The 27,410-nt window shown below is 39.5% G+C and overlaps 2 protein-coding genes across 2 annotated transcripts; both read right to left on the bottom strand.

Annotated features, from left to right (window-relative positions):
- Positions 1 to 4,291: 4,291 nt before the first annotated feature.
- Positions 4,292 to 17,605, bottom strand: LOC110055701 (adhesion G protein-coupled receptor L4-like). Its single transcript, XM_089272130.1, has 15 exons — positions 17,479 to 17,605; positions 15,394 to 15,501; positions 14,103 to 14,190; positions 13,531 to 13,621; positions 13,228 to 13,280; positions 12,368 to 12,494; positions 11,437 to 11,540; positions 10,883 to 10,985; positions 10,281 to 10,431; positions 9,880 to 9,961; positions 7,968 to 8,034; positions 7,152 to 7,234; positions 6,537 to 6,657; positions 6,103 to 6,144; positions 4,292 to 5,949 (listed from the first exon to the last, which is right to left on the bottom strand). The coding sequence occupies exons 1-15, from the start codon at positions 17,510 to 17,512 to the stop codon at positions 5,791 to 5,793; spliced, it is 1,413 nt and encodes a 470-aa protein (XP_089128256.1). The 5' UTR covers positions 17,513 to 17,605; the 3' UTR covers positions 4,292 to 5,790.
- A 101-nt stretch (positions 17,606 to 17,706) lies between these two features.
- Positions 17,707 to 24,848, bottom strand: LOC149104397 (uncharacterized). Its single transcript, XM_089272131.1, has 4 exons — positions 24,764 to 24,848; positions 19,565 to 20,290; positions 18,515 to 18,825; positions 17,707 to 17,891 (listed from the first exon to the last, which is right to left on the bottom strand). The coding sequence occupies exons 1-4, from the start codon at positions 24,819 to 24,821 to the stop codon at positions 17,715 to 17,717; spliced, it is 1,272 nt and encodes a 423-aa protein (XP_089128257.1). The 5' UTR covers positions 24,822 to 24,848; the 3' UTR covers positions 17,707 to 17,714.
- Between the last annotated feature and the right edge of the window lie 2,562 nt (positions 24,849 to 27,410).

Below are 27,410 nucleotides of genomic sequence, written 5' to 3'. Positions count from 1 at the left end.
ATTTCAGTTTACAACTTTTTCACTTCAAAACATCACCGGTTTAGATGGTAAAATCTAGATCGCTTTCAATATCGATTTCCGCCAATCAAATTCGTGAATTTGGTAGTTCCCAGTCCTTTTGAGACAGAGCCATATAATAATAGCGCTCATGAGCTAGTAAAAATCGAAAATCGGAGTCCCAAGCGGAGTCATAAGCTCGACGGAATCGGAGTCGGAAGAATCAGAACGTTTCCATTTCTTCCGATTCCGTTTACGACTCCGTGGCTCATGATCCAGTGAAAACTTGGATGTCGGAGTCGGAAGCAGAAGCGGAAGAACAAACCAATCAGAAGGCCCGGAATCGAGTATTGCGATTGGTTTATTCTTCCGCTTCTCCTTCTTACTCCCAACAATGTTCTCACTAGATCGTAAGCGATAGGGTCATAAGCAGAATCGGTTTTCTGCTTCCGACTCCGTCGGTTTGATTTTCACTAGATCGCACTGAGGGATCACTCCACACTTCTGATTAAGACTCCGACTACAACTCCGTTGCTAGTGAAAACCAGCCTTTAGCGATTTTTTGCAAAGCAGCAAAGCAGAACCCGATTACTGTAATTTTGTCGGAGGTTTTCAAACTGAACTGAGACTAGTTCGTGTATGTGGTCTAACTCCGCGGTTATGTCTGTACTACGATCGTTTTAACTTTCAGTAGATGTAAGTATGTCTTTTTACTTATGCAGTTGGATTGTCCTGCAAGTTGAACTTTTCAAAGTTTCTTCACAGCAAGGATTTTGTTTGATAATAACACACTTGCATCGCGTCTTGATGGCGAAAAAAAAAATGTAAAAGGCATTTGCAGAAAAATATACAGAAGAAAAGCACTGCAATAATTGAGACTCTTTACCTTCAAATCTTCTTTTTCTCCTGAATATATTCTATCACCAATTATTTGCACCACACCTACGATTTCAACTGCCTAATGCAGTCTTCATTAGAGTAAATAGGCTGTTAAAACTGCACGCGTCATCCCGCTTTTAAAAGTATCAAATTTAACTTTCGCGCGCGCATAATTACTCTACCGCACGCGCTGAGACAAGTCGTCAGAAGTAATATGGCGCGTGCAGCTGTAACAGAGCATTTACACTGATTCGTCTTCCTTGGTGATCTCTTGTTATCAATTCTCTAATTTTTCTTTAAAAAAAGAGGGAAAAATCCCGACCGAAATGATAAATTGTGTGCTGGGAACGAAAACGTGTGTGAAGTTGATATGTCACGCCATGCAATTCTCCGGTAGCATATCTACCACGCTGCCCGAACAGATCGCAGTTTTAAACCACCACAATTGAATTTTTTGCCCGTCGTTGTTTTAGAAAAAGATAGAGAGTCGAAAAAAATGGTCAAAAAAGAAGAAGTAAAAGTTTCTCCGTTATAACTGTCAAATTTAGTGCAAGTTTGGATTGCAAAGCTGCGGTTCATCAGTGCTTAAGGACGGTGCTTACTAAATACAAAGGTTTTGCGCCAGATTAGGACCATGCGGAAAAAGTAGATCTGTGCAAGGGCTACTGGAATCCGTAAAGAAAAATGGGGCTAGCCACGCATTTTTTCGAGATATTTAGCCTTAAATCTCGACAAAATGCTGACATCAGCATTTTTCTGAAAAAAGAGGGAAAGGATATTTCTTCACAGATTTCCTTAGAATTCGCCTTTTCGTCTCTCCTTGCTCGCACCATTTTCTTCTCGAGCGGTATAAAATGACATCAAACTCTGACGTGTGTTATTGTTTCAGCCCTTTTGGACGAAATTTGTTCAGACATTTTATACGATAGGCCGAATTCGGATATGGTGTGTCATATTCCCTTGGTCTGATGCATTGCCAAAAATGATCGGTCGACAAAAGGGACAAAAATAACACTGAAGCTCATAGTCCTTGAACAAAGTTGAACTATTTTCAATTGATTTATTCCTATCGCAGTGTTTTGGACCTATAGTACCATGAAGATCCACGAAGATCAAACACATCAGAGGTCAAGAAAAGGACGAAAAAGACCAGAAAATGGTGTCACATCGATATCTGCCATGATTTGATGATCTTTTTAAGACTTTATGTACAATTTACTTTGAATGAATGCTATCCTTCTAGTTCAAAGAACGTTCACTTATCACGGAAATCTAATTGGTAAATCACGCATCACGTGCTTGTAAATAGCAAATCACGCATCGCGTTATCATGTCCTGTCCCGCGTCACGCGGTTAATTTGGTCTCAATCATGCATCACGCTGCTAATTTTGGGACGATCACGCGTCACGCAAAAACCCTTTGCCACCCTTCTCTCTTTTCGGTCTCTCGACCCTTCTTTGCCTCACATGTGTTTATGAGGGGCCGGCTTTATGTTGTATCATTAGTAGGAATTTTAAATAGAGTGAAGCCTTTAATTTAGACAGTGCCTTTGTAAATCTTTAGAGGTCATAGGTCTACAAGGTTGCCGCTGTAATCTACATGTCGCTTGGCAGAGTTTGACACACCTCTTTTTAAAATTCGACATGTGCTTACACTTTGTATCTTATCATTTCTATTGCAAGTTACACTGTATGTTTATAAGTCTCAGAGTGTTGGCTTTTGAGGGCAAAAGTTTGACACATTTCGTGAAATGTATTCTGCAACTCTAATTGTGCCGCCCGGCTAGTTCATTCAGTAGAAAAGTCAAGTACAGTACGTTGCTTCTTACCACGATATCACAGATGTCATATCTTCGTCCGGTTTTTTCTTCAGAGACGGCTGTAGCTTTACTTCGAGAAAACTATACATTTGTACAGAGAAGTCCGTTTCTTGCATCAGTTTAAGCAAGCATATGTATCTCTATTTTCCAAACTTCGTTTTTTAAACGAACAATGACAGATGCGGCAATTGTGCGAAGCCATATAAAAAGAAAGCATTTTTATGCGTGCTATGATTGATCATGGGTTCTCATGTGACAGTTCGAGGCCCAAGGGAGCGCCGCATGTCTGGGGGCATTCGGTAAAATGTCTAGTATTGAATGCAGGCGTTTCCTTCCCTCGCCTCACCCCCTCCCCCTGCTTCTTATTTTTCCCACCCGCTTACTAATGATTCGATTAAGATGCAGACAGCAGAGTATAGCCTTTTTCACTTCAAATCGTGTCACCATTTCCACCATTGAGAGCTAACCGTAAACAGGCTAACCGGGGCCGAGCGTTATTTAGGTTAATTAGCCTAACCAGCTGAGTGATATCCAGGGAGTGATATTCAGTCTAACCGGAGCGCTATTCAGGCTAACTGGAGTGCAGACTTTCACTGCATTAGCCTGGATAATCATGTTTACGGTCAATGCCCGATAATGGAATAATTAACGATTATTCACCGAAGTGGAGGTGAATAGTGGTGGATATTTACCGAGCCGCGAAGCGACCAGGTAAATATCCATCACTTTCACCGGCACTGAGGTAAATAATTGTTTTAGTATATACCACACAAGCTGAATAATTAGCGAACCAAAACGTTATTTTGTGAGTGACAAGCGGTCGGAAATTTTAGAATCTCTCCCGCCGGTTGCTCGGAGGTGAATAGTACTTGCTAATCACCTCCGAGTTAACCAATCAGAGCGCGCGAAAAGCACTATTCACTTGTGTGGTATATACTAACACGATATATATGATAATAAAGTGTATTATCGTTTGTCTCACGATGTAGTCACTTGAGATGTAGATCGCGACGTTTCGACTGCTTACTGCTAGTCTTCTTCAGGCGATAAGGTCGACTGATTACACGGTATCATTTATATCACAAAGGTCGGCTGTGATTGGTGCATTTCGATCCTCCTATTGTTCCATTGTTCCGGCGAGTAGCTGTTCCCTCAGTGGTCCGCTGTTGTACCGTTCTCCTGTTGTTGTGTTTCTTGATCGTGGGTATCCATGCTTCAGGAATTTCAGGAATTTCAAGTCAGTAGTCTGCAGTCTGCATTATACCCTCGGTCCACATTTTACCCCAGTCTGCAGTCTGCGTTTTACACTGGTCATGTTAAATTGATTGCCAGCAAAGTGGAAGTAAAGTCTGAACGTTTCATAAATCAGATAGTCCAGTTTTCCGTTACACTTCTTCAAAACGGAATAATTGTTGGTATCGTCAGCGTATTGACGAACACCGTTATTCAGCAAGAACGACCACGGTCTGGAAACCAACGACGACCTTAACCAACAACTTGTTCGTTTTGAAGAAGTGCAACGGAAAACTGGACTGTCTGACTTATGAAATGTTATTCATCAGGAAGAAGAGGCCATGCTTAAATACACAATCAGATTCCGTACGCGCAAAACTATTTATTTAAATTTGTCACCATTTACATGTACACTTTTACAGCTTTACGTTTTATCACCTCGCATGGTATATATTAAGTTATCAATTTTTATTCTCTTCACTTGAAAATGATGACATGGAGTCATCGAAACGTTGTGTAAAATCTATGATCCAGCCACCTTTATACAATGTTTGCAAATGACTGAGCGGTGGCATGAATTTTTACTTGTATTTTATAATATAGTCTTTAAGAGACTGTTTTCGATATATTAAAATTCAGCTTGGCAGTGAGGCTTAGAGGACACAAACAAAGGAAATTGAATGACATGTTTATTCGTTTCTTTTATTTTTGTTCTCTAGGCCTCGCTCTGAACTGAGCTGAATTTAATACATCGAAAGTGGCCTATTGTTATTTGCCTTTATGCTGTACATCCAACAATAGTTCAGTTCCTTTTCATAGTATATACTATTAATTACCTTTTAAAAAATTACTGGAATTCTACACAGTCTTAGGAAACTTCCCAAAAGAGACTGTAGAGACATACAGTTAAAGGTATGACAGCTGTACAGTATATACGAACAGCATGCAGGAACATAATGAGGTCCATTCCCTACCCAAAAATTGCAACATTCATGATGACAAAATCATTCTAGCATAAATGGTAAGAAGAACACTTTACCATTAGAAAAGTGATTGGGAGGGAAGGGGGTGGGGAAAAAAAACAAACAAAAATTCGTGCAAGGGAGGGTGACTGGAAAACAAAAAATCGTGCAAAGAAGAAGTGAAGAAAAAAAAGACTCCTGCAGAGTGAATTGCACTGTCGGGCTTACAAACTGTATCCGCCTGAATGGCACCTTGGCAGCCACTTTATGCTGCAGTTTTAATTTCTTAGTCCTGGTTTTCTCCACAATTAGGAATTAAAAAAAACTGACGTTTTTTCCTTCCAAGGCTTATACATTTTGTGCGTAGTAACTTAATCATGGACACTGGCAGCCAAACACTGGATACCCATGGCCTAAAAGTGATAAAAAAAACCATGTGCTATAAACAACATCCTGCTTGATTTGTTTGCATTTTAGCAAGCACATACCGTGTTTTGAAAGCCTAGAGATATTGGAGTGATTTCACAGGTGACATGATAAGTTACGATTGTGGACACAGATGTGCACACCCATGGCGAACTGAAACACTTCCCCCAAGATGGCCGCCAAGATCAATGTAGTCAAAGACAATCATGGAGGTGCTAACTGATGTTTTAAGTATGGGCTATTTTCAATCTATTTTAGGTTTTCGGTAAAGTAAACGACGCATTATCATTCAAGTCCAATCGATACGTTACATTTATTGGCTGAAAATCATGGACAACGCACCAAAATGCTACATTTTTACAAAATTTTCTGGGGGGGTGGGGGGAGGCATGCCCCCAGTTTTTAACTGGAAGCCTTATAAGCTTAAAATTATAAGATTAAAATTAAAAAAAAAAAAAAGTTTCCCTCTAGTGCTACTTCAGTTCAAATACGCTATCACTGCACGGCTGGACTTCAATTTTCTTCACTGCGCCGACATCACTTCGATTAAACTGTGAAGCTTTCTTGGCATGGTTTTCATCGTTTGCCCGTGGAAAAGCCACGTTTATCCTTCTTCTGAAACGCTCTTTAATCTAAGGATGAAACAACAAATTAAAGTGAACTGTCTGCTGCTAAAGTTAAAAAGCTCACTTGCAATATTCTGCTCAATATTACAAACTTTAAGGTAGACTTTTTGGATTACTTGCTGAAGAGTTCATCGATAATTTTCCGGTCAGCGCTCTTACCTGACTGTTTCTCAAACAATGCAAAAGAAAAATTAGAAATCCCTGTTAAAGAAGAAAAAGTTTCATAAGTAGTTTTGAAGAACGGCAAAGTTAATGTGTTTTCGGTATAGCTATTTCAGAATAATTCCGAAACCGCAACTCTTTTCGACTTGTGTGTAGATTAACTCTTCATGACTATTCAGCGGTAAAAACGTTCATGACTATTAAGCGGCAGCTTTTAAGAAAGTAAATGTAGCACGAATCACTACAAAAATCAATGTAAACACAAAATAACATATATGAGCAACACAGCGACCTCAAATTGAGAACTTTATATCATTTTGTACAATATCTAGACCTTTAGATAGTCGAATTTTCCAATTTTTATCACTAAAAAATTCTTAAAGTCCTAGTAATAAAAATGTATTCGCGTGAGATCCGGACTCAAAACTAACCTGAGCAGAGTTAAGTATCGTGAAAATGTAAACAAAAGCTTTGTGCTGAGGCGACAGAAGACCGAACAACCATGTGACCCCTAGAAGAGGAATCAACACTGCGCATGCCTTGAGGCCAAGTCTGCAAGAAGACAACATTATAGCAAATTGGTAAATTAGTTAAATATGCTCTTAAAATCTGAAACCGCATCTCACTTCTAAGTACTCTCGGCTTCTTTTCATAAATGGTGCGAAAGTCTGCGAAGAAAAAGACACCCAGGCAAGTTAAGGGTATAATGATCGATTGGTTACGACCCGGGATTGCGCGAGTGGTAGCTAGGTAAATTCTGGATACGAGCCTAGAGGACCATGTGGCCTGAGCTTATCCCCAGCTTGAAGCGACTAGGAGTATTTCTACTTGGGGTGCTAGTCCATCGCAAGGTTACCCCCAGCATAGAATTCGCCGGTACTCATTTATACGCCTGGGTGGCGAGAGGCACTACGAGAATTAAGTGTCTAGCCCAAGAACACAACACAATGTCCCCGGCAAGAGCTCGAACCCGGAACGCTCGATCTGTAGTCGAACGCACTAGCCTGGGGAAAAACTGTTCTAATTCACTAAGACTTAATTCTTACTTTATCTGCTGAATATGCTTGTCCTCTGCTGATTGCATTGTGGCCATTTCCTTCATCACTCGTGCAAGAATCGACAAGTTAACCTTAGTTTAAAAAGAGAAATTCATGAAAGAGATCAAAGATATCAACTGCTTCCAGTCGTAACAGAAACTAAAAAGGTAATAAAGCGAATTGGTTCACACATGGTTGCGTTTTAAAGCTAGAAACTTGTGGTGTCTTTAAAAATGTGAAACACATGTCAACTTGAAATGGAGGACTAGTGCTAACCCGTTAGCTGATAGCAAAGCACAGATTCGCGAATCACCGAACATAAACATAGTGAACATAGTGACAGGGCGGAGGATTTAAACGCGGGAACTTTCGGTGATAATTCCAACGCCCTTAGATAAACGACCAGGGCAAACCCCCTTCTGACAAATTTTTTGCTAACGCAATCACAGATCGCAGTAAAGCAAAGTAAAAGACAATCTTGTGCCTCGAATCTTTGCTCCTTACAAGTCAAGCTTGTCGAAACAATTGACCCTCGTGGATTCTGTTGCGGTATCGATTTTTATTCGTTTTGAAAACAATGCAAGGACCGGATATGTTTGTCAGGTGCGCCTGTGCAATTCAACCACAAGTCCGATATTTTCAGACTTCCAATCGAACCTTTCCACGGTCGCTTGTTTCTGGACCGATGGTCGAAGGGAACGAAGACTCTGTGTGCGAGGTTACACATGAACAATTCTGAATAATGTACACTATAATTTGTTTGTAATTTGTATTAAAGAAAGTAAGTCTGTTAGACTAACTTTCTTTGAGATTAGTTTTACTTACAACTTCGATTATCACCACAAAAGAGACAAATGTCCAGATCAGATTGTTATCTGAAGAAATCCAGCAGCTTGAAGAAGAAAAAGAAAAGAGAGAACTCATTAAGGAACAACGAACGGGAAACAGAAGATGACAGATGTAATGTGTCAAACACGAAAAACCGTGTTTGACCACATTTCCAAACACCGAGCGGAGAGTTGAAACTGCGAAGTCCAGCGAAGTATTTTTGACGAACTTCGAGGTGTTTGAAAATGTGTTCAAATACTGTCTTGAGTGTTTGATATATCTCCTCAATCGAAACTAAAACTATAAGGAGAAAACAGAGAGATAAAATCGTAAAAATCGGTGATTAAAATCAGATACCCAAACACCATCACGATCATTATTTCTTTTGTTTAAACTTTATGAATTATTAATGAGGTCGAGAGGGAAAGTTCAACATCTGTGAGCGTTAATGGGTAACGTGGAGAGAGAGAAAATCTGATTCCCCGACTATTCGAACTCATGCGCCCCAGTCACCGGTCGGGCGCCTCAGGAATCAAGCCACGGAGAGACCAACTGCTCGCCAGACCTCGCATTAGGTTCACACGTGGCACGCACCCCGCACACTGCAGCGTCGATAGCGTCCCGCGTGGAGACAAATAACGACGATCGTAAATTATTGCGTTCGACAGAACGCAGTTCTAATCGGGTAATGGAGGAAAATCGAGTTTCCCTGTATGTATCTTTCTATGGACCCTTATTTTGGTCCCCCCCAAAAATTCTTTAGGGGCGAATGACGTCATCTCCATGTTCGTCCATGTGCTTTCTTTCGATTATTGTGCAATAATGCGGACTTTCGAATGTCGAGACAGCTTATTGTGGACTGTAGCGGAAAAGTTGTTTATTTAAAGTTCGAAGTCAGCGTTAAACCTTGCAGATATGTCTTCACGAAATGTGTATGACTGTTCGTACGAACAGAAAGCTGTAGTTTGGTTACGTGTTGTGTACCCTCTTCTCTTCGACCAAAAGCAACATTGCTTTCTGCTGAATATATCAAAGAAGGAAATGTGTAGTTTCAATTCGCTGACCTAGATTTTTGTGCGCAGAATATGTAACATAAACTCAACGAAAGTGTTTACATAGGAAAAAAGTTCAGCTCCCACAGGATTGCTTTGGTACACCAACATGTCATCCGTTTCATTGTTTCGGAAGTGAAAACGACCTGTAGCTGTTCCCACAAACTCAAGGCGATTCAAAGTGGTGTTCGTAAACAGAATAATTGTCCTAGATTTTAGTAACAAAAGCACGTCGTCTAGCATACCGACGGAACAGGCATCGTTTGTGTTGACTTACACGGTCAGCATAAAACATGCATTGTGGACTGCGGACTGCAGACTATGGACTACGGACTGGGTACAAAACACGGACTTAGGTATAAAACGGAGACTAAGCATTATGGACTAGGTATAAAACACGGACTCAGGTTTAAAACGCTGACTAAATGCGGCCTACCAACTGCAGTCCGTGTTTTTTTACTAACCGGTCGTAAATAATATTGCGTAATCATGTATAAACGAAAACAAACCCTCTCGTAAGCACGTGCTTTGCGATCAATTCTTTTGTTTTCGCCCCTGCTGGAGGGAAACCAATTTCACGCCCACCCAACAGCTTAGGCGCAAAATGCTGTTCCAAGAACTTTTGCTTTTTTTACATACCAAACCTACCAAAACTCGAGCGCACTCTTTAATCCACTGCACTGTTTAATTCTCGGAAAAGCCGGCACCTCTAATGCAACATGTCGATTGCGTAATGCAATAATAGTTGGAAAATGGCAGGAGCCAGTCTCAATGCAATAAATAGCAATTCTGGCAACCTGACGAATCAAAGATTGGATTTGTAGTTAAAAGTATATGCAAAGACATGTCGTTCTCACTATTTGTCACTGACAAAACTCTGGATTCCATCTTTTCCTGCGGCAATACTCAGCGAAATTGCAACCATAACAGCAGGAAGACCTGAAATGATAAACAAGAACATGTGTCTACAACATGACTCAAGTGGCGATTCAGGGCTGAGTTTGTCATATCGACATCAAACACATGCGTTCAGTTTACACAGGAAAAAAAATACACGCTTAACTTTTACAACAAGTCCTATGCGTAAATCTTTCAACTCAAGCTTTCGTTTGAATCCAATCGAGGTCCGTGAAAACGTCTGCTACATGTGTGCAGTACAAACAAGACAATAAATGCGACAAAGGCTAATCTCTCATGACAGTGTTAAACAGCTTTAACAGCTAATAACCCAAAACTAAATGATTACGCGACAACTTACACCATGACGTGACATGATAGATGGTCATCTTGTTGTTGATGTTGTAAACCTTGACAACAAACAAGTAAAGGTAGATTCCCTCGACAAGCATCCAACAGAAAGCTGCCATGAGGAAGTATTGTATAATGGCCGCTATTGCAACGCAGAAAGCCTGTAAAATGTGGAGTGAATTTGTTAATGCTTAGTTGTCACTTTCTCAAAGAGACATCATCCTCCTGTCCAACACACAGGGACTTTACTCGATCCGTAAGGCCAGGGGAGCTTTTTTTAATTTAAAAATGCGGATATTCTTAACATCCACGAGAAAACATTTTAGTAATTTTCTGTTATTATGTTATTTCATTATTTTATTTTCCCTTATCTTTAATTTACACTGTCAATTTGTGTTGTTTTACGTGTTTCCGGTATTACCCAATTATACAACATAAAAACACGTCCCAATGTAAAATTTCTCATTGTACCTGAAGAAGGCTGGTTTGGCTAGCCAAAATATTGTACATGTTAGAAAATCATCCTACGTTGTGTAGGTTTCTGCTTTTGTATTCTTGTCCCTAAATATGGCTAATTAAAAGCTACAACAAATGGGATTTAAGTTCTCTTACTGTGTTTCCTGTGGCATTAATTCCTGCAAGAAAGATTACTTGTCCTGCTCCGAGAGAACTAGCAAGACTAATCCTGATTTGAGAGAGAGGCTGATGTACATCGCTGGTAAAAAAGAGAAACCAACAAATAGTGGATGCAAAACAAAACAAAATAAACAAAAGATAGGGTAAAATAGTTATATAACACAAAAAGGTATTAAAATAGAAAATATTGTTTGAAATCACCAAACCAGCACACTGATTTTGACAATGGGATAAAACTGCAAACGTAAACTGCATATTGTATAACAAACAAATGAAAATTAATATACAAACTTTCGATTTATCCGAACAAACGAAACCTTTTTTAAGCATAATGCAAACCTGAAACTAAAGCTTGTAATTTATGCAAGGGTTTACACGCAAATTCATCAAATTGATTCATTTTGTAAATGCATTATATAGTTTTTACTAACGTGTAAAATCGACTGTCTGTCGCCAACAATCCAGTTTTATATTTGATTATGAGTATCTTTTAAAGCAGGTGATTTCTATGAAGTATTTTCATTACTTACGTGAAATAAACATAAGAGATTATCGTGAGAATTATTCCTATGATGGAGAGAGCCAACCCTATGTAAGTGAGAATCGTCAATATCGTGTCATCTGTTTTTGTGATCTGTTGTACAAAGGAGTGACAGGAGAAAAAACAAGAATTTTTCAATGACTAATTATTTGACAGTTCAAGCGCACCACGCTTGGTATTTTTATTTTTATTCATCGATTATTTTTATCTCTTGATCATATGCACTGAGACCTTCACATGTACATTCACTATATAACGAACTCGCATAACGTATCTTATTTGAATTTGAGAATGATGGCATGGAGCCGTCGAAACGTCATTCTTAAATAACGCTGCTTTTTATTCTTAATTACTAATTAGTTTGCCTGATTGTATGGCAATTACTTACATCTGTCCAATTCAAGAGTCGGTCTTCGAGTTAACATGTCAATTTACTATTTTTACCATCAATTGCACTCCTGTCAACCTCGTTACAAGCCGGTGTAATACTCTTTTGTTCGCATTCAAGCCGCATTGAAGACAGTATAACCTTGCTTTTTCGTTTTCACGCACACCTGTTTTCATAACAACAAGACCTAGCCCATAATACTTGTTACAGACGGCCACAGGCCGCCCAGCAGACACTACACCCAGGATAGTCTGTTTACGAACTATCCCGGACTATGTTATTTTCTTTTTTTGTGTGTCAGGTTACGGTTTGATTAGCATTCGTTTAGTTGTTAAGCGAAAACCCGGAGAACTAAAAAACACTCGAAAGCTATAGAAATTATAAAACTGCAAACAGAATAAGTTGAAAACTCCGAAGTTTTTACCATTTTCCAACTCAAACTAACCTGTATTCACAACATTTTTTAGTGGTATGATATAATACACTGACATTTTGTCAGTAGGAGTTTAATGTTGCCTACTCTTATCGTTACCTCAAGGTTATCCCCATAGTCGAATAAAACAGCGAAGTGAGTCATATGATTACAGCTGCATTCTGTTTGTAGTGAGCTGCTCTTCGATCTCACAACATGGCATCCTTCATCTGACCATCCGTCTGGACTGAAACGGGTATTTAACAAAATGACACCAGTACTGAACACCATACATCAATGGCATCCAACATTTGCTACATGAATTTAGCTAGATAATCAAACAATTCAATAGGAATTCTGGCTGTCCGAAATTAAGGGCGAGCAAAACAGTGTAGCAAGGTGTTGGTCTTACAGAAAGACACTCTTGATGTGGAAAAAAACAGTATTACTTTTTCTGCCTTCATTCGTGAATTAATTCAGACTGGGAGATATTATCGTTCGAATTTGACAACGGATCGGCTAGCGTTGCTACCCTTAACCTTACTAAGATTAAAACTCTTTTTGGGTTGAAGAATAATAATGATCATATCTCATCTTGATCTTGATCCTGATCGTCATTGTCATCGTCATCGTCATCGTCATCGTCATCGTCAACGTCAACGTCAACGTCAACGTCAACGTCAAAGTCAACGTCATCGTCACTGATATCATCATCATCGTAATCATCATCACAACCACAATAGCTGACAACAACAACAAAAACAACAACAACAACAACAACAAATCCAACATCAACAAGAGCAGCAACAAAGTTACCAGCAGCAGCAACACGAGAGCGCCAACACCATCAAAACAACAGAAACAACAACATCAAGTTGAATGAATTGAAAACTTGAAACATTTTTTGAATTAAAACGGATAAGATCCGATATAGGCATTGCCATTAAACCACGTTGCATTAATAATCACTTGATCCTCACTTCTTTTCGCTGTAGCCGCTCCAGAACATACAGAATCTCTCGCCGTCCACAACCTGAAAATAGAGCTAGTCAGGTTTTACAAACAAAACACATTAAGGAAAAAGCGTATACCAACGCAGCAGTAATGTTTTATTCATACTTCACATTTTTTAAGCTTAAGAATTGAAACGTTTTTTCCCATATAAATCATTATATTTCGACTGCTGCTTGACCTCAGTATTACTACTGTATATACAGGGACGCTCAACTTAAATTGGAAGAATCACTTCCTTTATTCATAAGTGCTTTTTTTTTCTTTGTTACCCTTAGGTTCTTGAACTTAAAGACGACATTTTGCTGCAATGTTTTCGGCCTTGGATCCACTGTAGCTGCCATTATTATGGTGCCAACACTCCTACAGATAATGTAAACATAAACAATTTTTATTGATCGTGTTATAGGTTACTGTTGAAGAGGAAAGAGCCAATCGACCAATTCTTAGGCCCCGTCCACACTACACCGGATAAATTTAAAAACGCAGCTTTATATTTCTAAGGTTAGGAATACCAGCCACACTAATCCGTCACGAAAATGCTCTTCAAATAACAGGAATTTGAAAACGTCCGGCGGCCTTTCGTTTTAGTAAGGACGCAAAACATTTTGCAAACGGAGCTTTTGGAAACAATGACGTCACGATAATCATATGATTTCCCTGTCTGAGTTTTCCTCGACCACAAATCCAAAATGACCTGCGATTGTTTCGTCTTCTACTGAATTTCTCTGCCGAAGTGTGGACGAGGCCTTAATCAACGATCGTATAAATGGCTTAAAATAAATCAGTATAATGCGATACATAAATATATATTTTACAATCAGTAAACGTCTTTGCTAAATACCTGCTGTTCTTAGTTGTATCACTATTAGATGAATTTGATTTAAGTAGTTCATGAAGATCCTTGTACACGATACCAACCAGCACTGAATCTAGGTTGAAATACACAGAAATAAGTATCTCAATTTATAAGCTACGACAAATAGTTTGAATATCCATTTTAAAGAGACAATGTCATTATTTTTAGCCATTTTAACCCATTATTAGGAAGTGAGGATGGCTAACGATGGCGAGGATGGTAACGGGCTGCGATATAGATTCTTGCCGGAAAAAGCGTCAGGCTGTCAGCACTTTTTCAAAAGTTCAAGTTTGACTCGTTGAAACTTTGCAAAAATGATGCTGCAGTGTGGACGTTCTTCAAGAAATTGCTTTTAATCATTCAGTTAGAGATGATTAAGTTCTTATTACATAAATCTAGGGATCATTTCGTGAATTTATAACAGTTCTAAGCAAATATATCGTGACAGTGTACCTTTGAGTGAGGGGCGAGGATGACATATGGAAGAAATATTTTAATTGCTATTTTCTTATTGATTTATCTCATTTTGCGAGCAAATGCAGGTTCGCGTATAAGTGGTATCGACGAGTAATCAGGGCGACTTATTAAAACTGCTGAGCTGGAGTTACCTTAAGTGGCCAGGGAAATATGTATACCACCTTAGAGGAGAAGAAACTCCCATTCACGGGTCTTGTGCATGCTATGGCACCTGGAGATAACTCCCGGCTAATAGAAAGCTTAACTGACTACTGACGTATCGATAGTAATGTCGTTTTAGTCTTAAGGAGGCCGTCAATTATGATAGAAACATTATCAGTTCAGTTTAGTTATTTGATTTCACTTCCGATTGCGGAGCTTCATAGCTTAAAAAAAATCAGTTATACGTTATCAAGTCATAAAAATGTTTTAGCCAATCAAATTCACAATTGGAACAACAACCATAAATCATTAGCTTGGCTTCGTATTCCCCCTATTCTACTATTCTATCACGAATGCCGTTTGCTGATTGGTTACGCTACTCATGATCTATTCTGTTGTAGATAGTGAGTAACGCGGCAGTGTGCGCTTGTTAACGAACTGGCGTCCGCTTCTTTGCGTTTTCGAAGTGTTTGTGAAGAGCATTTAGATAACGTTTTGAACGACTAGTACATTTATACTAAAACAATTAGATTATTCGCGCTCTCGATTTCTATGCGTGATAGTTGACTCGGGCTGCGCCTTCGTCAACTATCACGCTATAGAAATCTCGATTTCATAATCTAATTGTTTAGTATTACTATAAACTGTTTAAACAGACCGCTGCTGTGGAAATTTCTTGAGGGAATGGTGATGAAGTTCTCTTTTTCTGGTCCCTCGAGATGGAAATCTCTCCCATTTCGTCCGAAAACTCGTTGAATATGCAGAACTAAGACGGAGCAAGAAAAAAGGATTAGAGTGAGGAAAATAACATCCCTGGATCAATCATTACGCAAATAGGCTGCGTTCACACTTGGTGTATACTGGTGTATACTTACAATACAGTATATTGGTGTATACTGTATTGTAAATAAATGCTTCAAAGCTGAACACAGACATGGCGAAATGATTTGAACAAAATAGTTGATAAATGGAAAAAAAAAGACATCACACAAGACTGGGAGTTCAGCAGTCACTTATATCGCTTTGGAAAGGGAAACAAAAACAAGAAAAAGGAAAAAAAAAGTTATTACAACATGGGGTATTCGTATTAGGTAACCCATCGAAGTAGGAACCCCGACGAACAGGGCTTAACTTTGTTGAGCAGATGAGACGCGGTTGCGGTCCTTGCCACGGTAGTATTATGACTCTAGGTTGGATAATTTTTTTCTCTCAAAAGGTAACAAAGTAAAGAAAAAATCGCTTATATCTCCTGGGAAAATGAAGAACGAAAAAAATAAGAATGAAAATGACGATCCGATTATACTTGTTTCGCTGATCGGACAAGAAGCCGTACTTTCTTTATAATTGACTCGGACGAGGATCACCAATAACTTCATGGATGTTTTCAACAGTGTTACATCTCCTCGGGTATTCTCTTGCCGTTGCGTTTTGCCATTGGGCTTTAACTTTAACTTAACCTACGGATTCAAACCTCAAGTCAGTGGCATCAAAATTGTCACTCTTTACAGACGATCCATTTTCCAAGTTGAGTGGCTCATGGCCACTTTGATCTGTAAAGTGCTCCGTTGGAGATTCAACCCAAGATTTTGTCGGCTTTTTTGATACATTAAGGTTTGAGCATCCCTGTTACCAAAGGAGAGCTGCTAAAATTTAGCATTTTGTCATAATTCTAACAAGCAGCAGCACCAGCAGTAGCAGTAGCAGTAGCAGTAGCAGTAGCAGTAGCAGTAGCAGTAGCAGTAGCAGTAGTAGTAGCAGTAGCAGTAGCAGTAGCAGTAGCAGTAGCAGTAGTAGTAGTAGTACTAGTAGTAGTAGTACTAGTAGTAGTAGTACTAGTAGTAGTAGTACTAGTAGTAGTAGTACTAGTAGTAGTAGTACTAGTAGTAGTACTAGTACTAGTAGTACTAGTAGTAGTAGTAGTACTAGTAGTAGTAGTAGTACTAGTAGTAGTACTATTAGTAGTAGTAGTAGTACTAGTAGTAGTACTAGTAGTACTAGTAGTACTAGTAGTACTAGTAGTACTAGTAGCAGTAGCAGTAGCAGCAGCAGCAGTAACAGCAGCAGCAGCAGTAGCAGCAGCAGCAGTAGCAGTAGCAGTAGCAGCAGCAGTAGCAGTAGTAGCAGTAGAAGTAGCAGAGCAGCAGCAGCAGCAGTAGCAGCAGCAGCAGTAGCAGCAGTAGCAGTAGTAGCAGTAGCAGCAGTAGCAGTAGTAGTAGCAGTACTAGTAGCAGTAGCAGTAGCAGCAGTAGCAGCAGTAGTAGCAGTAGCAGCAGTAGCAGCAGTAGCAGGAGCAGCAGAAGCAGCAGGAGCAGGCGCAGTAGCAGGCGCAGGAGCAGGCGCAGGAGCAGGCGCAGGAGCAGGCGCAGGAGCAGGCGCAGGAGCAGGCGCAGGAGCAGGCGCGGTAGCAGTGGCGGTAGCAGTGGCAGGAGCAGGGGCAGGGGCAGGGGCAGGAGCAGGGGCAGGAGCAGGGGCAGGAGCAGGGGCAGGAGCAGGGGCAGGGGCAGGGGCAGGGGCAGGGGCAGGGGCAGGGGCAGGAGCAGGGGCAGGAGCAGGGGCAGGAGCAGGAGCAGGAGCAGGAGCAGGAGGAGGAGGAGCAGGAGCGGTAGCGGCAGCGGTAGTGGTAGTGGTAGTGGTAGTGGTAGTGGTAGTGGTAGTGGTAGTGGTAGTGGTAGTGGTAGTGGTAGTGGTAGTGGTAGTGGTAGTAGTAGTAGTAGTAGTAGTGAAAATTAACATTTCTACTTACCAAGCTTGCTCTGAGCGCTGGTTAATTGAGGCATTGATTCATTGAGGTGATGTCGACCATAATTAAGGAAAAAGCGTTCGAAGGCAATGACCCCTTTGAAGATGAATCCCTTCCGCTCCAGTTCTGTTATGAAACCCTGCTTTACGTCGTAGTGAGATATGTTTCTTAACTGTTCGGTGGTATTGTGTAACAGGTTGACAACATCCTAGAAACGAACACAACAAATAGGTTTTGACCTAGTCAAGTAAGTCAGGGGTTCCTAGCGACGGTTTTCTCCCAATACTTTTAAAACGCTTTCTTAAGTTATCTGGAGTGCATTTAAAGCTCTGCAGGTTAAAAGAAACTGAATATACCTTTAAAGAAGTGTGTTGCTGGACTTTTGTTTTGTTCAATGCAGAAATAAACTTCACCACCTAGAATGAAGATAATAAACTAGATTGGCAATTTCTCTGGTATTATCTACATTGAAATATGACCAAAAACCCCAAACAAACAGAAAACAAACAAAAGATAAAAAAAAAAAACGTGAGGAAACCTCTAATGAAATACACCCTTGGAACTCCTATGGGACTTAAAACTCGAGCATTCAATATTTGGATTCAGTATGAGACAGAGAAGGTTACAAAAGTTATTTACACGAATCCGCCAAGCCGTGTGAACTATATAAATTGCTATGAAATTTGTAAACAATGATGTAAGCCGCAGGCTCATGCTATTTTTGGTGGTAGAAAACTCTGTTTTTTTAGGCTCGCTTTTCTCCGCTTTCTCGAACCCGGGCACCTTTTCCAGAATAGTGGTTGGCCATCAAGCCCAGATAGGCCTTTTATCAATCATAAAAAGTCTTTATATTATAGTTATAACATTTATAAATGATTTTTAAAATGTTGTTTCGAGTTAGTAAGCTGTCATTCTCTATATGCTGTGCTAAATACCACTGAATGTTCTTCATTAAAAGAAAAGTATGAACAGTGATGCGATTTAAAAACAACGAAAAATTGGAATGTGTAAATTAAACATTTTTGTAATCTATTCATACCAATTCCTCTGTCCGAGAGATTATTTGTGATTTAGCGCTGATTTCGTTTCGTGCTGAGCATGATGATGGTGGCGATGATGGTGCCAGTGATGGTGTTCCTACTGATAACATTGACGATACTAGTGTTTTTGTTATTGATGCCGTTCTGGACGGCGTTGATGCTAAGGTCGACAATGCTTCTGATGATGGTGATAATGAAAGTTGCGAAAGTAACGATGCTGTGGTTACTGACGTTGTCGGTGAAGAAATTGGTGTTGTTGATGTTGTTGTTGGTACTGATGATACTGCTTTTGTATGTGATAGTAGGCTCCCTAAAATTCAGAACATAGTCAAACTAAAATCAGAATGCTTCACTTTGTTTATGTATGTTTAGCTTTGATGTATGAGTTGGTATTTTGACAAACTTTAAAAACGCTGAGGAAAAAACAATAAGAAAGGTCGCTAACGGTTAATATAAAAAGTAGAGTGCTGGCTTAACTTCTTACGATGAGTGTCTACAGTAATTCGCGTTTGAGTAGAAGTTACATTACTACGTTTGGTGATTGCTTAAAACCTGACTTCACTTTCTCTATTAATTAACCAATCAGAAGCTAAAGCAAAACCAGTTATGACTCGTTTGCACCCGTTTTACCTCATTTGGCACCTGTTAGCGTATTTGCTTCTAGTTTTGATTGGTTCACTGGATGTTCACTTTCTTTGTGATTGGCCAAAGTGATTATTTTGGTTTTAGTGACACTCAGTTGAAAACGGCTTAAAATACTCTGGTGGAGTAACGATTGTGTGAAATATCGGGAGCAGTGATTATCTTTAACCTCTCCTCAGGCAACTTCTTACTAGTGCAAAGTTTCTCGTGCGGGGGTTCTGTGGAAAAATAGACCGACTAATCGTTATCTGCATTTCGCGGATAGCAATTTGAATTAAATGATTTTGCTTTATTTACTTTATGTCCACTCCCCAGTACCCTCGTGGGTGCCCTCGTGACCTCGTGCTTTCTTACATTGCATGTGGTGCAGCCACACTATAACAAAGCAGATGCATTTGGCTACTCACCAGTGCAAGTATAGCAATGTTCCAAGACTGTCGTACGCGACGCTTCAATGGTGGCCGGGACTAAATTATTGGTGCACTGAGGCCGCTTGTGTTGACAATTTTGATGGCATTTGGATGCGTTACTTATAACTGGACACCAAAACTGGCATCTGTTCTGACGGGTAATTTGACTGCAATCCTGTTCACAGCGTTTTCCGTGACATACCAGATTACAATTCCGGTAACACTTTTGTTCACATTTTCGTCCGTGACATTTCAAGTTACATGTTCCACTGTTGCAAGTCTGCTTACAGTAGTTTCCGTGACATTCCAGACTACATTCATGATCATTGCATTCCTGGAAACATGTTCCTCCGGAACATTTTAGACTACATCCTCCATGTACTTTGTTGCAAGTCTGCTTGCAGTGTTGGCTGTCACATTCCAGATCACATTTTTTACCGTTGCAAGCTTGCGCACATTGTTCTCCGCTGCATTCCATACTGCATTCTACTTGGGAATTTTGGCATTTCTGTTCGCAGTGTTTTCCGTGACAATTCAGACCACATTCTTCAGGCGTGTTACAAGATTGTGTACAGTTTCCTCCTTTGCAATTCAGATTACATTTATAACCACACGCTTCGTTAACGCAACTGTAACGATGGTTACAGTTGAACGTACCCCTGAACTCATCACAGCTGTGTGAACAATTTCTGTAGGCATCACATGCAATTTCGAAATTTCTACCTGAAAAGAAATTTAACAAAATTTAACCTTGTTAGATCAGTATACGTAATTATTAGTGTACGTTATAGTCCAATGACAAACTTCGCTTTGCCTTTTCCTATGGTAATGTTATAAAACAATCAATAGTGCACAACCCCAGTGGTGTTATACCAACATAAACATACGGGCACCTTCGGACTTGTTGGGTGGAAGGGAAGGGGGCGGGGGGGGGGGGGGTGGATGGCGGGGACGATGACCTTCTTGGCCGAAAAAAAAATTACATAAAGCCCGAATGCGTAAGTTTTTATCATAAGGTTTTATTTTTCTTAGTTTTTATCCTGATTTTTACAGCTTAGTTATTTTCAGTTAGTTAGCTTATTTTGCTCCTGTTTTATGTATTTTTACGTTTTTTTAAAATTAATTTTTATTGGTGAGATATTTTCAAGCTCATTGTAAAGCGCTATTGGATAGTAATAGAAATAGCGTTATATAAATAAAGTATTATTATTATTATTGAAATCGGAGAGCAAACGCACATGCAAATAGCATGAAAAAGAAAAACGTTCACAGACGAGTTCTCGCATCTAATGAAACTGCTTTAATTCGAAAAATAGTGATATTGCATTGAAAGCTTGCATACTCAATGACCTCTATCAACAGTCTCAATCTGGTAAAATCTAAAACGTATTAAAAGAAAAAGTTCCTCCGCCTCCCATGGCGTTGTCCGAAAATGTTATCTTGTCCACACCATTCAAAATGAGTTTATTGCCATAGGTGCGCTTAATACTGCCATGAAAGACATTTCTATTTCAAGATGGACCGTTTCGGCGTGTTACAGAAGCTGGATTCTGTTCGAGACGAGCTACTTGATATACTCGAGGCGTTCAAAGAAGCATTGCCAGATTTCCTTTGAAATAGTCTTCTTTTGGCCACAGCAGACTTGCAGCGTACACTGCAAGCCTTCTATGAATTCAAAGGCCACTTAAATACGATGGTAAACAACATGGACGTAATAGAGTAACACCTTAAAAATTTAAAAACCCCTTTGTTAAGAAATTCAAAACGGGTCTTTTCAGAGCCACCACTAAAACAAAAGTCTTCGTCTTCGTTCGCCTTGAGTCGTGTTGTAGCTAACAGAAAACCCCAAGGTCGCTTATATCATTTTAGTAGCCAGTTCAGACGTCGTGCTTCTGCCGTGCCGAACTTAATTTCAATTAGGTTCGACTGTAGCACGGCAGGAAAACAACTCTGATTCAGACGTTATGCCAGAGTTGAGTGTTTTGTCCATCACCAGTTGAACCAAATTGTTGTTGGTTTTTCTCAAATCCCTTCGAAATAATATCGTGGAAATCCGCTCGTAATGAAACAGATCAGTAGATTGACTTCTCAGAAATCACATAGAATTTATTCATGACTTAACTTGACCGAAGTCGAAAAAGAGTTAAAAATAAACATTCGCCTCGAAAACTATATTTTATGCTCTCATCTTTATTCGCTGTGCAAGACGTCTTATATATTAAAAGCACCTGACCCTAACACAACAGAAAAATCTATTTACTTTCGCTCATTGGTTGTGGTTCGGACCATACACAATAATTAGCTTGTCAATTGCTTTTGTGGTCAATACTGGCTAACCGTAATGTCATCGGTTCCGTTAATAAGTGAGCAAGTAAGACAGTCCGTCACTTTTCGGAACTCACGAAGCGAGGCCGAAAATACCTCGAGATTTGCTCGAGTTCTTTTGATCGATTTTCATCTTTAAAACGCGAGTATGAATCAAAATAACTACTTTGACTGTTTAAAATTGGTTCCATATAATTTGGTATCACTGTTGGAGTGAAAAAATTGTGAATTTACTAGCAGAAACGTAGCGTTAAGGGAGTTACGAATGACCACGATCTCTAACTGCTGACCCCAGGAAGGACATTGCAAACTCGTTTTCCCACGCTCTTCGACATGACGTAACATTGTGAAAGCATCATCCATGCATTAAACAAATAAAAGCACATTCTCAAATTGATGTTTATTTCATCTTCTCATTCTACCCGGAATTAGGTGTTATTCAGTGGTGGATCCAGACCTTGAGCTAAGGGGGTGCCCAATTTTGCTTTGCTTACCCTGCCAGCTATTCTTCCTTCTGTTATTTCTTCTTTTTTTACACAAAATAAGGGGGGGGGGGGCGCGGCCCCCCCGGCCCCTCTCCTAGATCAGCCACTGTTATCAATGCTTGTTTCAATTACCAATTGAAATTGAAATATTCACCTAAGTCAGGATTCCTAGACAGGATTATAAAAAGGTTCTGCTGGCAAAAAGCCATCTGAACCAAGTCGATAAGATCTTTCACACGGAATATTATTAAAAATACTGACAGATCAAGAATGTTTGCTTCATATAAGCTTATAATTTTATAAAGATAATTTCAGCGTCGTCTGTCCAGCATCGTTTAAGCTTAATTCTACCATTTCTAAAGGATGTCATTGGTTTTATGACTGTTATGATCATGAAAAGCTTTTATGTAGCTCGAGTAATTGACGTCGCCGTCCTATACGAAAACGCATTTTGTCTTTGGCGACACGACGGGACTAGCGAGGGATTCCCGCTGTCCACTGCCGTTCCCGTCCTGGCCTTCCCATCCTCGCATCGTAAAGAGGTACCTAATGCTGCGGACAGTGATGCAGAGAACATTACATTTAAAAACAAATATTTTGCAATAAAACTTAAACTCCGCAACTCTCTTTTGCACCATTGGTTATTCACTCTCCAGTAACCACATGTCCTCTCAGAGGGCTTTTGTTTGTTTACGTCAGAATGAGGAAATCCATCAGCATTAAAATAGAGACATTGTTGAACCTCTCTCTTTCGCTGCTAAGTTATTTTAGGTTTGTTTTCCTTCGGTGATCTAGCTTTCTTTTTGAGGTTTCAATCACATTAAATTACCGACAGGTTCAGCATGCCAAAGAAAAATTGATGACTTGAGAAAATAGAAGACTGACTTACATCACAAACTTGACAAACCGATTCTGGAAAATATAATTCAGTAATAAAAGGTATAACAAGAATTAATTTCTACGAGATAATTAGTGATCGTTCTTTCAGTAAAATGGATGACTAAAGACGGTATGATTTACAATACGCTATTACACAATTGAACGCAATAAAGATAATGAATTTTGTACTCACAGAACAAAATGAGTACCACGAGGAAGCTTATATATGTTTTCATACTATCCTTCACCATCTAAACAAATTATCCTCAGCTTCAAATTTAAACGAGTAGGCATGATTTTATCATCTCTGACGAGTCTGTTCGTAACTTAGACGTATACTGAAAAAAAAAGTTATATCTTCAAGCGATTCCAACCACTGCTCGTGTTTGGGAGGGAAAATAACGTTTCACTTTTTCCAATTCATTTGGTATGCTGTCCTCAAAATTTAGAGCAGGTAGATGCGTAGGAGTTTCTTTGCACCTGTAGTCATCTCTTTGTATGAAAAGGTATTGCAACAGGTAAAAAAAAATAATGGATCATGTTTCCGCATTATAGATTATTGCATATGGGAATAGTGTGGTAAAACGTTTTGGAGCCCCCTATACGTCACTAATATTCGCATTACCTACAAGTTCGGTGGTAGTATAGTTGACAAAACATTTTTTGCAAATATCTAACAGTTATATGACGAAATTTAGCAAAGTTCCCAACTTTGCTTATGTGGATGCTGTCATGCTTGTAATTGTTTTTATAAAATTTATAAAATTCATAACTTTTGGACAAACTCTGCACCTTGTGGTGTCTTTTTCCTTTGCGAATGGTGGATTCTGTAATTTTGTAATTTTAAACCTGCTTGCTTCGCGTGCATAATATAATACCTCGACAGTTTACTAGAATGACTTACTTCGTGATTCCCTCAGAACTGTCAGACGGTGTATTCGACAACGCACTTCGTTGTTTGTGTAAAATAGCAGTCTTATCTTGGTCAATAATTGCCACACTTGATATTAACTGGAGTTAATTACACTAAAAGAGATAAAGCCAGCATTCGCGAGGACACTATTTGCCAATGTTAAGAGAATTTTATGCAAAGGCAAACATAAAATTTTGTACAACGCACAAAATTAAAAACTGATTGCACTAGACCCGTGAAACTTAATGGCAATATCTGCCCAGTTGTGTTATCGCGAGAACTATAATATACGTCGACAAAACATATTTGAAGGAAGCCTTTCAAACTTCAGGGGAGATGCCCGAAGATTACCACGTGAAATAAACGAACAAAAAGTTAATTCGTCTCAATTAACTCGAAAAGAAAATTAAGAAATATTTGTCTCTAAACGAAACTAAGAAGGTGGAACCTAATCGACCGCAAACCGCAAATATCTCGCGGCCTCTTTCTTATGTTGAATTTTTGCAGTGCTGTTTTTAAGGAATGGCATTGAATTGCGCCACTGTTAAAATTGCTAAACCAAAAACCTGATAACCAAATAGGTTTGATACTTACTGATTATCAAGAAGATTGGCAAGGTTGTGGCCATCACTTTTACAATAACTTCCATCATGGATTATTGCTTTCCTTCAGCGTCTTTTTAACCAGCGGTGTTACGCTTGAAATTGCGCATGTAAAGAGTGATGACGATAATGGTGATGCAGATGTCCTTTTGAAGTGGCTCCATAGGGTAATCATTTATGGCGCTGCGCGCGCTAGTTTTATGTTTTGAATGCTGTTTTTGCATTCGTTTTTACACCCAGTCCCTTCAAACTTATCAAATGTAATAAGCAATGATGAAATAGTGTTTTACTATTATCTCTGTTAAAATTTGGCTTTTAGTCTAGAATTACAAATGCTCAGACAGTTTTTTTTACCACTGTTTTGTCTTTATTTGTGATTTTCTTGAATTTGCGTCAGGCACATCTTCCACAATTCTCACAGTGCGTCGAATCCAGTGAGATACGAATTTTAAACACAAATAAAGTAGGTTTTGTATAGGAATTTTTCCGATTTTTCCGATAGGACTCGAATACATATATTTCATATTTAGAGATGAAGCCACTGGTTTTCATGCAGGTCGTCTATCCTCGTTGAATTAGAATTTGGAGTTTTGGTTTTTGTGGAAGGAGGAAAACCGGAGAACACGGAGAAAAACCCTCGGAGCAAGGCGAGAACCAACAACAAACTCGACCCACATCATGATATGACACCGGCTCAGTATTGAACCCGGCCACATTGGTGAGAGGCGAGCGCACCCGCCACTGCGCCATCCCTGCTCCCCAAAATCAGGCAGGTGCGCGCGGTACAACTACAGAAACAAGATTCTACAATAAGCGTCATGCTTGTCGTTTATCTCTTAGCGTTTGCACAAGAAACCCACATTTCATCGAAAAACACAACTCATTTCCTGATCTGTATTTTTCTTCAATTACAATTCATGTTAACGGGAAATGATATAGTCATTACAGGCGGAAATGTCTTTCAATAGCAGTAAAGCTGTTATAATTAATTGTTCTCATTTTGATTGGTTCTGTCTTAAAAGCCAACACAAAATTGACGTAGAACTGTCAAAAATATGGAAAACCACCAAAAACTCACCGAGTGCAAAACTTCGCTTTACGCTTCACTGAAATTGTTGACAAACATTACATGAAGACTCAATAAAATGTCGGGGTCGCTTCATGCTCGTTTTTGTCGACCTCTCTAACTTTATTCAACAAGGCAAATCAACGACGGAATATTAATTACACTGATGCTGGCTCCTAGAAGCAGTGCCTCAGTTGTTGACTTTGTTAGATTTGCTGTGTAGAGGAAATTACACTGACAGGAACAGGCGAGTTATATCATTCAGAAGAACCGTCCCGTAAAGAACTTGTGTTCGTACTCAGTTTTTCTCTTCAAAGGACACGCATGTAAAAATTGCAGATCAATTTATTTTACTACACATGCACAAACTGGTTTCTCCAACTTCTACCAATAACTTAAACTTAACCTCTAACAAATCGAGCAATATGAACCATATCTGCTCAACGCGAAACGTTTTTGTAGGAACATCTGTCACATGACGGCTGTTGTACCTCGCTCGTTTACCGGTCATCTCGCCACCAGGCAGTCTCGCCACCAACGAACTCGCCACCAAGCGAAGTCACCTCGTAATAAGGCAGCGGATAAAAGAACGAGGAATAATCTATATACATGCGACTCGAAAAAAAAGCTAAGAAGGCAATGCGTTGTCCCCATTAGTTTTTTGAAGCTAAATTTAATACTATTGACACTTTGATAAAGTCATTCATTCATTCATTCATTTCAACGATGCAAAAGACTACTGGTAATAGGCCCTTTGCAGTTGGGGTCACGTGACCAAATTTTCCCTAGAAATTTTTTTATTATGTGCTATAACTTGAAGAATGCCAGAAATGGAAAGAGCGCATCGAAAATACCAAAATGGCCAACTTTGAGGCCCCTGGCATTAAAGCGTAAGTTTATACAACAGTTTGAATTTTGGGAAAATTTAGAGGATTTGTATGGAAAATGTTGCTGCAGAGCAATTCCTTGCTCTCCGACAACTTTTTCCACACAAATCTTCTGATTCTTTTAAAAATTCAGACTGTCATAATATCTCATCCTTTAACGATGGGGGCCTCTAATTTGGCCATTTTGATATTTTCGACATGCTTTTTCCATTTCTGGCATTCGTTAAGTTATAACCCATAATTTTATGAAAAATAGGTCACGTGATGGCTTAGCTGCAAAGGGCCTATTCACCTCGACTACTTTACTCGACTAGTTTATTTTTTTGTTGGTGTTTGGTGGCGAGGTGACTTCGCTTCGTGGCGAGTTCGTTGGTGGCGAAATTCCCTGGTGGCGAGGTGACCGGATACCCCTCCCTCTTATTGGTTGTTGAACCCGCCATAAATGACAAATGATGATCTTGGTTCAAAATGTTGATCATGCACATTAAATGGCTTTCTGTATACATGTATATTACACATTTGGCGATATTCCGTTTAGGCCTCACTTTTTGCTTTCTTCAAAGAGGCCTGACCTCCTTAAGGGGCGGAAAACCTCCTGAGCTTCGCAACAGTTTTCTGCACTCCAGTAAGAAAACAGCTTATCAGGGTATCTAGTAAAAACCACCTGTCATATCGCATCTCTCTTA

The sequence above is a fragment of the Orbicella faveolata genome, unplaced genomic scaffold, assembly GCF_042242905.1.
Source record: "Orbicella faveolata isolate gen_17 unplaced genomic scaffold, um_ofav_v1 contig_34, whole genome shotgun sequence".
Taxonomy (NCBI): Eukaryota; Metazoa; Cnidaria; class Anthozoa; order Scleractinia; family Merulinidae; genus Orbicella; species Orbicella faveolata.
This window is presented reverse-complemented; position numbering and strand designations above follow the sequence as displayed.